The 14,847-nt window shown below is 37.8% G+C and overlaps 1 protein-coding gene across 7 annotated transcripts in view; it reads right to left on the reverse strand.

Annotated features, from left to right (window-relative positions):
- Positions 1–1,021: 1,021 nt before the first annotated feature.
- The window catches only part of LOC132645111 (uncharacterized), a 30,275-nt gene continuing 16,449 nt past the window's right edge, over positions 1,022–14,847 (reverse strand). For 5 of the 7 annotated variants that reach the window (XM_060361889.1, XM_060361887.1, XM_060361890.1 and 2 more), the window contains 10 exons: positions 9,443–12,927; positions 9,257–9,336; positions 8,989–9,069; positions 5,121–5,192; positions 4,941–5,046; positions 4,630–4,684; positions 3,896–4,024; positions 3,688–3,805; positions 2,945–3,018; positions 1,022–1,741 (listed from right to left, as the gene is read on the reverse strand). In XM_060361889.1, coding sequence (XP_060217872.1) covers positions 1,327–1,741; positions 2,945–3,018; positions 3,688–3,805; positions 3,896–4,024; positions 4,630–4,684; positions 4,941–5,046; positions 5,121–5,192; positions 8,989–9,069; positions 9,257–9,336; positions 9,443–12,927 — 4,615 coding nt within the window. In that variant the 3' untranslated portion in view covers positions 1,022–1,326. Of the gene's footprint in view, positions 1,787–2,944; positions 3,019–3,687; positions 3,806–3,895; positions 4,025–4,629; positions 4,685–4,940; positions 5,047–5,120; positions 5,193–8,988; positions 9,070–9,256; positions 9,337–9,442; positions 12,928–14,847 lie in introns of all 7 variants that reach the window. The other 2 variants (XM_060361888.1, XM_060361891.1) reach the window with 2 other exon arrangements.

Consider the following 14,847-nt stretch of genomic DNA (forward strand, 5'->3'; position numbering starts at 1 on the left):
ATCAATGAATTATATACACCAATAACAATATTTAACACTCAGATCTTATTTGAATTTTATGGACAAAATTACCCCAAAGATCGGATGAACGATAATGAATAAAAATCAAACTGGGATGAAGGAATACAAGCTGAAATGTGTGGGAAAATGACAGAATATACCCGCCAACGTCATCTTTTAATTTCTCATGTTCCTCGTTCACGAGAGTTTTAACATTTCAGATTCCTTATTGGAACTTACAAGATTTATTAAAGTTATATCTCCAATAAAATGTACTCCATTATTTCTTTGATTATTTCTCCATCAGTTTCACTTTACTTTGTCCTTGTTGATTTGACACTTTCCTTAAGAAAGTAGTATTTTTTATGGATTTGTTTTACTAAATTATCCTTATTAATTATGCTTTGAAAATCCAAAATTGACTACTACTATTACTTTATATATTTACTTAATAGCAAGGGTAATATTGGAGGAACATAGTAAATCTCTTGATTTGCTAAAATTGACGAGTAAAAAGAAAATCTATTTTGTGTAAGAGCCAAGTAAACTGAAATGGAATATAAAATAATAAATACACATACTTGAGTAAGAATATTATAGAGGTATTCTACGGAAAAAAAATTATAATGATGGATGTCGCATCTGGCGTTGTTCTTAAGAACAAGCATAAAAACTAATTACACTGGCCTATGAAAAACAATGGTGGCGAATCAGTAAGATAATAATTCAACAATTTAAAATAATTTAATCCTATTTCGAGTTGATTAAAATTATTATAACATCAAGTTACTAATAATTTATTATCACAATCCATGGTAAAATAATGATGAAGAAGAATAAAATTTCATTCCCCTAGTTGCCTGTACTATAGTATTATGTTCTTTCAAACTCCCAACAGGGCATTTGGTCGTATGTTCTTTACTGAGGAAAAACTTAAGAAAACGTTTACATATTTCTCCAGGAAAAAAAAAAAAAAAAAAAAAAAAAGGCCGCTAGACTGTAAACAAAACAATCCAAGAGCAACAGCAAGATATCGCCTAAATCTTAAAACATAAAATTCACGTCATTACAATAGATAATGGTACAATCACTTTTACAAATTGGCCTGAAGTTCGACCAGGTACTCTCCTAACTATATGAGGAAAATGCCCCGAATTTACAGTCTTCCAATAGCTTCTTCCTCTACAGATAAATATAGCTACAACAACATTTTTACTAATGCTGATAAATGGTTATCCGAAAATTGATAACCATTCAATAGCACTAATACCTGTGTGTATTCCATCAAACTTGGTAGGCAATGCCATTGATGTTCTTGGTGCTTTCCTAATGTTTTCTCTCCCATTTACTTTCCCGTCTGCCGTCCCGTTCTCTTCGTTCCACAACTTGCCTGGCCTTACTCCCCCGGGGACCATGCCTTTGAGACGACCCAAAGCTCGTGGACGGTCCCTCAAGTGCTGACACCGAGTCTGCATCCCCAATACTCCCCGTGTCCCCCGAGTCTTTACTACCATCAAAGTTTTCTTCATAGCTGCTTCCACATTCATCTGATCTGTCGCGTGATTGCAGAATAGTTGGAAGTTGGCCAGAGAATTGCCTAGCCCCTGATAGAACCACGGTAGGCATGGTTACCATTGATGAACTCGTTGCACTTTCGGGCTGTGTCATCCCCGTACTTGTTCTGGTCCCTTCATTACCTGCTCTTCCGTTTTCCCTTTCACGATATCTTTCTCGTGGCCTACTGCATTAGATTGAAAAACACATCAAGAGCTTGGATTTCAAAATTCTGCTGCACCAAACCACTCTATTTATCAATTGTCAAGACCAAAAAATAATCCAAAAGTGCAGTCAGTAATAGCACTCCCAGTTGACACTTAATACTGATTTTTATGAAGACGAAGTTAGTTGCTGCTTCATGTTGCAACTTTTTCGTTGCCAAGCAAGATAATATTTTACTACTTGATGTTGCAACCTTTTTGTTGCCAAGAGAGCATATATAGGACAAACATGATTCATTTACTCCCACTGCCACCATTTTGGTGGCTATGATGTGAGATCTACACTAAATGGCCATTGAATGTACCATGCTGTCAGGACCATGATATCAGTTACCACAAGCAGAATCCAATACACATGAGCAACAAACACTAGAAAAGAATTACTTATTCTACTACCCATCAACTTTAGTGCGTTCACAGTTCATAAAACAAATCATTTTTGCATAAGATTAGAGGGCATCTCTTCTCATCCTGGAACAAAGAAGGGACTCTTCCAACCTTACATGACATTTAAATGACGTGCTTGATCAATTTGCACCATCTATATGCATGGCTAGCATGCATTTGCTTGAGTTATTGCCACTGGACAGTAGGAATTCTTTTGTCTAGAAGAAAATTCAATAGCTATGAGCAAGAAAAGCTAGAGGAAAGAATTGCCGACTCAACCATTTGGAAAATGCAGTATTTTCATTGTCCATAAAAATAAAATTATTTGCCAGAAGAGTAAAGTAATCCCATGTTCATCTTGGACCAAGGTAAATCTTGTTGTAATCTAATATGATATCCAAACGACAAGCCTGACCGATAAAAAAAGCCTTTTTGTGCATGGCAAGTGCTTCCACCCCTTTATGCCTTGATATTTCACCCCTATCCTCACATAACCTAGACATAGCAGAATTCGTATGTCCAGCGGCAATAACTAAAGCGAATGTTGCAGTTGAAAGTTGAAAAAGGAGGAGGTGAGAGTCCCCCCCCCCCCCCCCGGGAGGCGGCAGGTTTTTGGAAGGAGTCTGAGCCAAAGATTAACCAAAAATAGTTTGCTCAACAGCCTGGATCACCTGCTAAGGCCCTAAATGACCGCTCAGTGATGAAGAAGGTGGGGGTGCAAAGACAGAACATCGTTGTAGTTAGTCTCATGAAACAAAAGTATATGCAACAAAACTTACCCACTAGATGAAAATTCTCGTCTCGATGGTCGAACTCCAGATTCAACTTGCTCAAGTTCTCGTTGCAGTTCTCTCTGCAAGAAGATCAAGTGAAATAGGCATGTAAGACTTCTAGTCCATCATATGAAACTTCAATCTAATTTTAACATAATCACTTACAATGAAGATAGAAGTTTCTTTACAAATACCACCTGTCTCACGTTAACTTTTAAGACTACAAGGATATGGTTAAATTCAAGTATAAAGGTGAGGGTGAAAGGTCCCCACACACTCAGCTGGATGAAAATGTGTCATTAGGCTGTGAAGGCTGGATTAAACAAACAATTCAAAGGAGAGAGCAACCAGGAAACGAGGCAATGTTAAAAAGTTGAAAGGAAGAGACAAAGGAAAACCAAGAAGAGAAAAACTCGGGGAGAAACTTAAATAAAGTAAAAAGATAATTTATGCAGATTAGGAGTCTGAAATTCCCCGTGCAAAAAGAAGCTTTTTTTTTAATTATTACTTTTTTATTTTTTTATGAAGCTGATATGATGGTGTACTACTAATTTACATATTAAAAACAAGTGTGTGACGAGATATCTCACTATACTCAGAAAAATCATTCGGCATAAAGGTAAATATCATTGATGCAAACTAAACCTAAGCTTCCACTAGGCAAAATTTCAATAGGTCTAGTTTGAAACACTTCGTCGATCTGTCATATAAGCAAGGGATGATAAATAAGCTATGATCATCTTTCTTACCTGTGTTTGCTTTTCTTTCTCTAGATCAAGGCTGTGTCGCAACTCCCTGGTTTTTGCGCGTTCAAGCTCCAGCATACGTTGTCTCTCGATCTCCTTTTCTATTTCAGCTATCCTCTCTCTGATACAGTAGCATCATGTAGACATTTTACTATCAACATGTAATCGGCAAATAATGTGAGCAAGAGATTTCAGGGAGTAGTAGAAATACCTATCCAACTCTTGTAGAAGTTCAGCTTCTCGAAGAGCTGCCTCTTCCAAGAATTTTTGACGGGCATGCCTACTGAGTAGTTTCCTTTGCCTGCGTGCTATAACCTCCTCTTTGATTTTGGCCTTTTCTCTGGTAAGACAAGATAGACAGAGGAGCTAAAGAGAAGTTTTCCCAATCTCCTTTCATTCTTTTTTCCCCATTGGGAATATAAGTTTAGAACTAATAAGCGCTCTCAGATAGAATATGTGTGGGGACAGAGGTAGGAGATGAAAGGCAAGATGTTCTAGTGAAAGTTCAATTTTTAACATCAGCCCAATCCAACACAGCTGCATGGATTAGAGAGAACTTACCCAGAATGATAAATAGAGAACAAAACACTATTAGTCTAATGCAAAAACAACCTTTATACTGCATCAAACTACACAGAGAAGACCACCAACCCCACATTTTATACAAGTGAATCTCAGAAATTCACAAACAATTTTCAAAGTGATGGATAAAAATAAAACTCTAGTTAGAAATAGTCAGCATGCCCAGACAAACAAGTGACACCCGAGGCAACAAAGTGACAGTGAAGTGTGGATGTATGCAGCAGCCATGATAAACTAATGATCAGCTTATGCTGAGTACTCAACTAGCAGTCAGAAGAAACAAAAAGAAAAAACTATTCAATCAATACAGCTATGAGATACAACTCTCATCTAATGTATACAAAGATTGTAGTTGGTGCATACAAGGATTTAATTTCCTCTTTGATCTGCTGCAAGCGGTTGTCTTGCCTTGCCGAATCTGCACAACAGAATTTAGAAAGGTGAATGTCAGTAAATATGAATCTCCCCTCATCAATCGGTGTACTTGAAACACAAAATTAGCTGTAGCACTATGCTCTAGGGAAGTTCATGCAACAGTATCAAGTCAGACTTTTATTCAGTGAGAACACCTAGCAGTCAAACTTAACAAGTAAACATGGACTGACATGACAGACAGAATTTTGCCTTCCGAAGCATTTGACAAAATATGCACATATTACTAGAAATAGTATTACCAGTTAGGAAGGGAAGCTGATGCATATCTTTAAATTCAGCCGATAATTCCTGCATTGCTTTTTCCTTCTGAAGAAGTTCCATTTCAATCTCGGCCTCCTCCAATTCCTTGAAGAATTGAAGCTACAGTCAATAGAAAAGCTCAAGTAATAATAGATCTCATAAAGCTACCAAAACCTTACCAGAACCTTCCGGTCACATTCCTTTGAGAAAAAGTCAAAGTATGAGTTGACAGCAGACAAATCTGCTATGACCTGAAAAATGAACGAAAAAATGGATACTCAACGTGGCATTCTAAAAGACTATTAAGGTAAAATTAGTGAAAATGTGGTTTACAGAAATGCAAGAGGGTACTAATTACAAGTTGATGGAACTATCTGAAGATCCCCAAACCACGGAATAAGCAACTAATAAGACAAACAGAAAGAGACATAATTAAGGGTTCAGAAACAAGAATCAATATATGCTGCCTCTGCTTATTATTCTACAAGAGACAAGACACTAATATGAAGAAAGGCCACGAAAGGTTCAAGAACTAGCTAAAATAAAGAGAACTGTATTTTACTAACTTCTCTTGCTAGCATTTTGATTATATTCTCATATTCCATTTTCATGTTAGATTAGTTGTTATTATTTCTTTTTTTCATAATGGTAACATTTTTTATATAAATATAAGATTGACCCTCTTAAAACTGTGGAGTCACCCATAATTACAAAAGTAAGTGCTACCAGCACTCCAGATCCTTTTCTTCTTACAAGGAATCTGAAACATCAAAAATAGAGACATGATACTCAAGGACATCCTTTACACCAGAAATAAAAAAGGGCTAAGCACTTCATTTTCAGCTTCTGCAAGTTACTGGATTCGTCTGCAACCCTTCCCTCCCATATTGTCCACCAAATATGGTTTCTTACATTGCAGGGTCTTTAGTTGTTTGTTAATAGTCTAGCTTATTCCTAGAATGTCCGTGTTAGAGAAAGAATGCTAGATATGATGTCCAAATTGACAAGTGAAATATGTGCCTCCCCCTCCAATATAAATATATAGAGCATTCTCTAATTCTTCTTTTTCTCACACAGTACCGGAGTCAATGATTTATTATAACTAAATTGATTTTCCCTTATTCGCGTGCAGTTTTATCCCACTTTCCTGACCAAGAATTTTAGTTACCTTTCTAAGTACATTATTTCTGCCTTTTTCAGTGGATCCGGTGCTGTTGTGCTTCTATCCTCTACCTGTTTCGAGCATACCTGCCTATTTTCAAGGAGCGCGACAACATTTCGCCCTTCAGTTGACCAATGTGACAAGACCCGCACCTTTCAGGTGAACATTCCGATAGTATGGCGTATCTATTTTGGACGCCACATTTTTGCCCTGGATCCTACCCTGTTCCCGTCTGGACACTGCTCTGGTCACTGTTTAGCCTCATTTTAAGCCACAGCAACACCACCTCATGCGACAAATGTCTGCACATCTTCGGTGATTCTTTATGTGATTGCCGGAACTCTGCCACCTCACCTCTTTCTAGTTAGTTTTTATAAGACTATAAAAGACCTCTTTCTAGTATTTTTTTTTTTTTTTGACAGGGACCTCTTTCTAGTATTGAAGATAGGTTTTCCTCGGGTTGTGCTATATATTAACCAACATTTTCTCTTGCAACACAATTACAGCAACCTTGTTAAGAAAAAAAAACTATCACCACGATTTTCTGATGATTTAAGATGTTTGTGTTGTGCGTTGACAAGAGCATTCATCGCTGGTGCTGTTTATGGCAAAGCACATAAATACGCTAAGGTCTAACAAGGTTTAACAGAAAATGCATCTAAGCACACACTTCAGTGAAGAAGTAACGAAAAAATAAACACACGTATATTGATGTGTACATATATTTAATGCAAGTAACAGAACCATAAAGAAAACCACTGATTGTATGGGTAAGAATATTGAAATGGCTACTACGAGTAAATAAATTGTACAAAGTAAACACAATGTCATCACGCTCAAACACTATCTCAAACTTATTATTCATAAGCAAAGATTTGATTTTAAGTTTCTAAATAGATCCAAACATTAGTTTTTCATTTCACAAGTAAATAGATCTCAAATTTCCTTTCCTGATTAACTAGTTTTTTCATAAGCATCTTGCTTTGGTTGGATAGCTGCAATGGAGGCTTGCTTTACCCAGGATGTACTACAGAAAAGGGTTTCTCTCCATGTTTTAACAGACATCGTTCAGTTCATTGCGACTTTACTTTCTCCCTATTTTTAAATATTTTTGGAGTGGGCTGGGTGATGCCTCAAGATCTCGGAGGTTTCTTCACATGCCGGGAGAGTCAGAAGATTGAAAGAAGCTCAACCAACTTGGAAGACAATTCCACTTTGCATCAAATGGACCAGTTGGCTGGAAAGGAACAATGGATGCTTTGAAGGGAAAAACAGCATGTTTCTTCCATAAAGTATAGATACATGCAAAATTTATACTTGTGGTGTAGGAGCAATACGCCAGAACATCCAGCTTTTCTTTTGGATTCTTTAGAAGCCTTAATGCTGTAACTATTGTAGTTATCGTGTTTGGAAATTTTGTACTTTTGCAGTACCTCCTGGTTATTCATTAATAAAATCACTTTACCTATCAAAAGAACAACTAAATTCATCCATAATTTTTTAACAACTAATATATCATTTTGCATACTATATTTATTGTTTAGCACCTTCTTTTGAAGACAGAACTCATGGGCCTCATAAATTAATCTAACTATGAGAATGCTACACTTATCCATCATTGGTTGTGTAAGGATTTCAAAGGGGTTAAAACGGTCCTGAGCTACTCCACACGTTGTTGTAAGGTTTTGAGTTAGGCTCAAATTCTTTCACATGGTATCAGGGCCCATTTTAACAATTGCTTTCTCTCTCCATGTTATATTGCTCTAGGCTCTTCTCTCCATCAATTCAGCCCATTGGATAACTCTCATTGCTCCGGGCCAACTCATTAGCATGTTAAGTCTAATTTTTCTTCCTTTACTTGAGGCCCACTCACGTTGAGCTTCCTCCCTCTACTTCAAAATAAAATAAAGACAGGTAAAAGAAAATTAAATAAACATGTAAAACCTAGAACTTGGTTACACGTGTAGGAGGGTGCTAGAGAATGCAACACTCGTCCCTCACTTGTCATATAAGGGTCTCCAAAGAGGTTTAAATTGTTTCAAGCTACTAAAAGTCTCCAACCAATCCTAAAGTGTGAGTTGGGTGCTCGGATTCTTTCACACTAAGAGACCTTAGGGCCTTTACTGAAGTGCCGAATACTTGAGGCAAAGCGTCCAATCTGCATTGTACCTCGCTTTAGGGCTTAAACTTGCTTCAGAGCACTTTTGCCAGTAATTTTTCTAGCGTTGTGCAACTACAACGATTTCCTAAAGAAAACTCATCAGTGTGTCTCTTACCAAAGAGCAACATTTTACTACTCTGGTGCGTTTGTGATTTGTAAACTCATCGTTAAGACCATAAGACTGTTTGTGTACTTAGATGTTAAATATATTGTCCCACATTGAAGAAATGTATTCTATGTATTGTACATAATCCTATGAACACATGTATTTTGTATCCTATGGTTTTCTCCTCCTCTGTTAGTTCCTCACAGGAGAGATATCAACACAAACATGGAGTAGGAAATTACCACATCAGACATTGAACTGAAAAAGAATGATGCTGATGCTAATTGCTACTTTTAAAATCAAATATAAAACAGCTGATATTTTTATCACAGACAGCAACCACTAATTTTCTATCGGAAACAGCCTCTCTACCCCACAAAGGTAGGGGTAAGGACTGCGTACACCCCACCCTCCCAAACCCCACTTGTGGGACAATACTGGGTATGTTGTTGCTGTAAAGGAACTACTAGTTTTATTCAAACCTAATACAATATATGTTCTGAACAATGTTCAAAGGTACAACTGGAGTTTATACATATCATGTCAGATGAGAAGTGGGAAACCTTAACGAAATATAGATCATTAGCAAGAGATTTATTGGAGTAACATTGTTTATACCTGAAGGATTGTTTCGCGTGTATGGCCAAAATCTGGATCCATTTGCTGCTGGGAATTTGAAGACAGAGCTTCTTTCAACATCTTTTATCCATACAAGAAGTTCACATTAGATGCACTTCACAAAAATAATGTTGTCAAGCTAATAGTACTAATTTTTTGGAAAAAATTAAAAAGAAGAGAAGGAATTCGATAGTTGGATGTTCGAAAATACCCTACATAGATTACTAAGAAAATGACAAATGAAAATTGGACCCCTTTGGTCCACTACCTCTTTAGCCTCTTCCCCTTCATTTCTCAGTCTGCATAAAGCTTGGCAAGTTCTTTTCTCAAGTCCGGCGGGAAATCTTTCTGGAAAAAAAATGAGACAAATTGGATAGCACAATTAGCGCAATGCTGACCCAATTCAATCTTATATCTGCTTTTGGTTATAATAGAGAAGCAGAATAAACTATACCATTTCGTCCTAATGCAAAAGTTTCAATACTGCTCCAAATATTTTCAGGAATAAGTGAAATATCTTCAACTGGAGAGTACAGGCAAACACTGGCAAAAAGTATAATCGAAAGTTGTGCTAATGGTCCTTCACAGGTTGCTTGCGATAGTTTTGTCAAAGACTGTAGAACTGTATCTGCTGCTGCAAGAAATGATTGCAAGTTGCGTCTTTCAGAGAATGGTACATAGTTGACAAGAAGTGCCATTGCATGGATTCTCAAACGCTGTGATGGGTCAGATGAAGCCAGCAGAGCTACCTGATCCCATGTACCAGAAACAAGAGCAGATATAATCGGCTCACATACAGAAGACTCACTTACTGATGAGGCTACTTTATCGCGAATACTAGAACATAATAAAGCAGACCCACTATGTCCATCTTGGCTCATGAGCTTCCCCAAGTGCTTAAGTGCAATAAACCGTTGTTCAGGCTCCGGATGGCAAAGCGTGAAAGAGAACAGATCAATCAGAGAACCTTCATGTTCATGGTAGTTATGGATGCCCCTTTCACATAGCAGAGAGATCCACTGATCACTGTGAAGCCTCCAAGCAATACTTGGAGCACCATGCAAGAAATTTTTAACTGCAGAGCATACATTGCGAACTACACTATGCAAAGAAAAGTGTCGAGGAACAGAGAGTACAGAACCAAGGATCACAGAAGCAAGCTCCCACAAATGGTTCTCTTGAAGCACTAGAATTGTTTCTGCAAGTCCTTCAAGACTGATTTTCCAACAATCAATGAAATTAGAAATCGATTCTGCCTTGAGAAGAATTCGCTCCTCACTGCCTTCAGAAACTGGAAATTTCTCAGCAACCAAACTTAAGCATCTTGAGTACATAAAGCTTTCTGCAGAAACAAGGGCTAGACTCTTTGCTAATTTATGGTGAATCCTAAAGCATCGTTCAATAGTTGGATTGAGCTTGGAAATGAGAGCTTCTAGGTCCTTTAGGAGTCTTCCAACTTCCACAACTTTGAGCTGAGATTTTTGGTTCACAACAGCATTATCATCCATGTTCATTTCATTCATCTCAGTTGAACAGCAATGGACATCCAAAAGAAAATCTGAGGAATGTTCAGATCTATCATCACATGGTGCAGAAATATCAATTTCAGACAACTGAGGCATAGTGTAGGGAATGACACCCCAGCCTCTCAATGTCTCGAGGAGCAAAACTTTGCAATTTCCTATTAGAGCCTGATATGAACAAAGATAATCATGAAATGACGTTGTTGGCTCACAAGAAGCAAAATCAGCACAGAATATAGAATATTGCAATAGTTCAACTTTGCGTTGAAAGGATAGATCAGGAAACACTGATGCCAAAACAAAAATTGACATTGCCCTGCATAGTCCATCCTCTCTTGGAGTGCTCTGGTTCTCATCTTTGATAATTTCAAAAAGTTCATCAAAGCATAATGATTCTAAATTAAGACATGAATCATCACTCACGACGTTTTCATCGGCAGAACATTTTCCCAAGGAATATAAGATAATTGGCTTTACCAATTGCAACACCGAACTGAGAAATGACACATCACAATATGAAGACCCACACAAGGAAACAAGAACTTGCATCAACGTCGGTAATTCTGGTACCAGTGCTTCCATGTGCTCAGCTACGATGGCTTCAAGCACATAAAAGACAATTGCTTTTGCATTCTTAGCAACAAAACCTTTTGCAAATCCACTAGATTTTCTACAATAAAGTTGGTTCTCTTCTCGAACAAACGGCCACGAACAAAAATCAGAAAACCAACATAATAAATCGGGTATAATAGCAGGAGAAAAAGATCTTAATTGCAAAGCAACAGCCTCCAATATAGATTCCCCAAAAACTTCAAACTCCTTTTGCAAATTGGGGAAGAACTGACTTATGTCGGGGTATATAACAGAAAAAGACTGATCTCCAATCTGTGGACTACAACTTTCACCCCCTTTCCTAGAACTTGAATTGCTACCAGATTCTTCAATTTTCTTGTCATCTTTCTGCTCCAGGTAACCTACTACAGCAAGCTCATCTGAAAATATAGACAGAAGATATGTCAATTGTGGAAGATCTGAGACAAGGAAGAGTTTCTCCTTCTGATACTGTTCAGCATTACGAGATATTGCCATCCAGCCAAGGAAACGGGCAAGAGGAGAAGTTGAAGATGAGAATGCAGGTATTTTCTGCAGCCAAGCTGAAGCAGGAACTAGATTAGCAAACCGAAAACCACTCCTATAGCTAATTGAAAGCTCGGACCCTTCATCACAACCACTTGAAGCAATTATTAATCTTTGAAGAAGGATCCACCGACGTCGAACTGCATGCAGCTTCCACTCATTCAACTGGACAGTTCCTTCTTTTAATTGATAATAAAATGATCTCAGCTGCCTGTTTAAGTGCTCAGCAGATTTTATTATTGTGTCAACAATGATCTCAGGAGGACAGTTTAATCTAGTTCCCGAGTGCAATACAAACAGCAGAATTTGCAATAGTATCTCATGTGTCGGGTGCTCCTCCTTTTGCAGACGATGAATTAAAAAGTCGCATAAAAGTGCTTGATTTTGACGAAGCAAGGTGATAGCATCTGCTGATTTTATATCTTGCTGAGATAACTCTAGTTTCTCATTGTTCCCTTCAATGTAGGGAGTCGGACATTCCCCGTCCGAGTTCTGCTGATACTTCCTGTCAAGCTCGGCTGCTTCAAGCATTATCTCAAGAACAAATTTGTCCCTTTTCCTCTCAAGGTCAGCTACAATTTTGAAGTCATTGTCCTCCTCAAAAAGTTTTTGAAGAACAGAGGCTTCATGGTTTTTACATGGCTTTTTAGTACTCAGTTTGTTCATAATAGGTGAAGTGTCCCTGGAAGACATCATAAAGAACGGATTAACATAACACTCTGCTGCTAAAAGCAAAGCATCTATAGCAGCATCATGACCCTCAGGAGTGATCTCACATTGAGAATGCAAGTCCACAGCTAAACGCCTAAATTCAGAAGCTTTCATCTGACAATCTCGATAACTCACAAGCTGAAAGTAGTCAGCATGCAGATTAGAATACTCGACAGTATAATCAATAGCAGATAGCGAGCCATTGTCAAACTGATTGTATGTAACTTTTTCAACAATCTGATTAATTTCCTTCTTGACATCAGAACTTAAGGCTGTGCACTTTTTCTCCAGGCTGCCAGAGACTAGAGAGATTCTATTGAGCTCTGGGGGAGCAAAAAGAAGGTTCACTTCCTCAGGGATGTCCGCTTTTCCAGTCATATCAGAATCAACTTTTGCATCAGAATCATCATGAATACCAGATCTGGAAGAAGCTCCCCCATTGTGGAAGACAGAAGAAAGAGGTGAAACATTTACCAATTGTGATCCTAGCAGCTCAGCAGTGGGAGATTGGCGTAGGTCGATGTCAGAAGGAAGCTGCATGTGAGGTTCCAAAACTGAGAGAAGGACACTGCATATTTATTGATTCAACGCAAATTCAGTGCAGTCAAGCAGCATGTATAACTTGGGAAAAGCTTACTATCATATGCACTAAAGCACTAGTTACCAGATAAGAGTTCAGGATACCACATAAATCTTTCACTATGACACATAAAAACTCCATATATAGAATCAGCTCAATGAAATAGTAACTATTTGGTTCACCAATTATGGCTGGCAAGACAGCCCAAGCAGATCTCGCCACAGCAATCATTCCCATTAAAGTTCTTTTACCTGACAAAACTTTTGCAGAGGTACAGAAATCCTCTTTCCAAGATAATCAACAGCATGGACTATCTTTGTCGGGGCCAGGCAAGTTAGCGCCAACAACTAAACAGTCAGTCTTTTGCAAATTATGATAATAAGAATAAGAATAGTCATAGGACAGTAGATCTTACTTCTTAGCACCTGTCCTTAAAAAAGTTGATTAGGTGTTTAGCATCAATTTCAAAGTAGAATATCATTTTTCTATTAGACTTATAGTACTGATACCCTGCTTTAATCAAGTAGTCTACTTCATAAAGGAGATCTATCTTACTGAGAGGAAAACAGTGTGAAAATGCCAAAGTAGATTGGCAGCAGAATTGAACAAGATGCAGGATATATTCAGAAGAAACCGAAAACCTTGATTTCACGTTTAGATAATCATGATCATTGGAATATCTTCTATGCATTAAGTTTATAATATCAGGATACCATCCAGATTGATGACATCTTACTGAAGATTTTTAGCAAGAAGAAAGGGCTTCTTGTATTTCTGAATGAATATACAATCCATAAGAATGGGTACTTATACATGAGTTCTAAGACTAAATAAGGAAAGACAATATTACACAATCAATTCCTAATCATTTACATCAATACAATATATTCCTAAAATTAAGCTATCAATCTTAATCATCAATATCAAATCAACATCTCAATCTTAATCATTAATACCAAATCAACACTCCCCCTCAAGTTGGTGCAAAGATGTCGCACATGCCCAACTTGCAAACCAGTGTATGAAAAGTCCGTTTGTTGAGGCCTTTAGTAAACACATCAGCTAGTTGTTTTTCTGATGACACGTGGAATAAACTCAAGACACCACCCGTGACTTTTTCTTTGATGAAGTGTCGATCAATTTCAATATGCTTTGTTCGGTCATGCTAGACTGGATTTCGAGTTATACTGATTGCAGCCTTGTTGTCACAATACAAGGAAAGTTTCCTTTTTTCAAACAATCTCAATTCTTCTAGTAACTTTTGTAACCACAAAAGTTCGCAAACACCCTGGGCCATAGCTCTATATTCTGCCTCCGCACTTGATCTAGCAACTACACTTTGCTTCTTGCTTCTCCAAGTGACTAAGTTTCCTCCTACGAGTGTACAGTAACCGGATGTAAACCTTCTGTCATCTAAAGATCCAGCCCAATCTGCATCGGTAAAGGCTTCTATTTGGAGGTGACCATGTCTGGAGTAAAGTAGACCTTTTCCTGGAGCAGACTTCAGATACCGCAAAATGTGAAAGACAGCTTGTGTATGAGGATCTCGAGGATCATGCATAAACTGACTCACTAGGCTGACTGAATAGGCTATGTCTGGTCTAGTGTGAGAGAGATAAATGAGTCTTACAACCAGCCTCTGATATCTCTCTTTATCAACTGACTTTCCAACTCCGCTTTGTAGTTTGTGATTGCTTTCAATGGGTGATTCTGCTGGTTTGCAACCTGTCATACCTGTTTCTTTCAAGAGATCCAGAATATACTTTCTTTGAGAAATAAAGATTCCTCTTTTTGATCTAGCAACTCCAATTCCCAAGAAGTACTGCAATTTTCCTAGACCCTTGATCTCAAATTCCTGTGCCAACAACTTCTTCAATCGGGTCATCTCCTCTTTGTCATCTCCTGTCA

This window comes from Lycium barbarum, chromosome 6, assembly GCF_019175385.1.
Source record: "Lycium barbarum isolate Lr01 chromosome 6, ASM1917538v2, whole genome shotgun sequence".
NCBI classification, from domain to species: Eukaryota; Viridiplantae; Streptophyta; class Magnoliopsida; order Solanales; family Solanaceae; genus Lycium; species Lycium barbarum.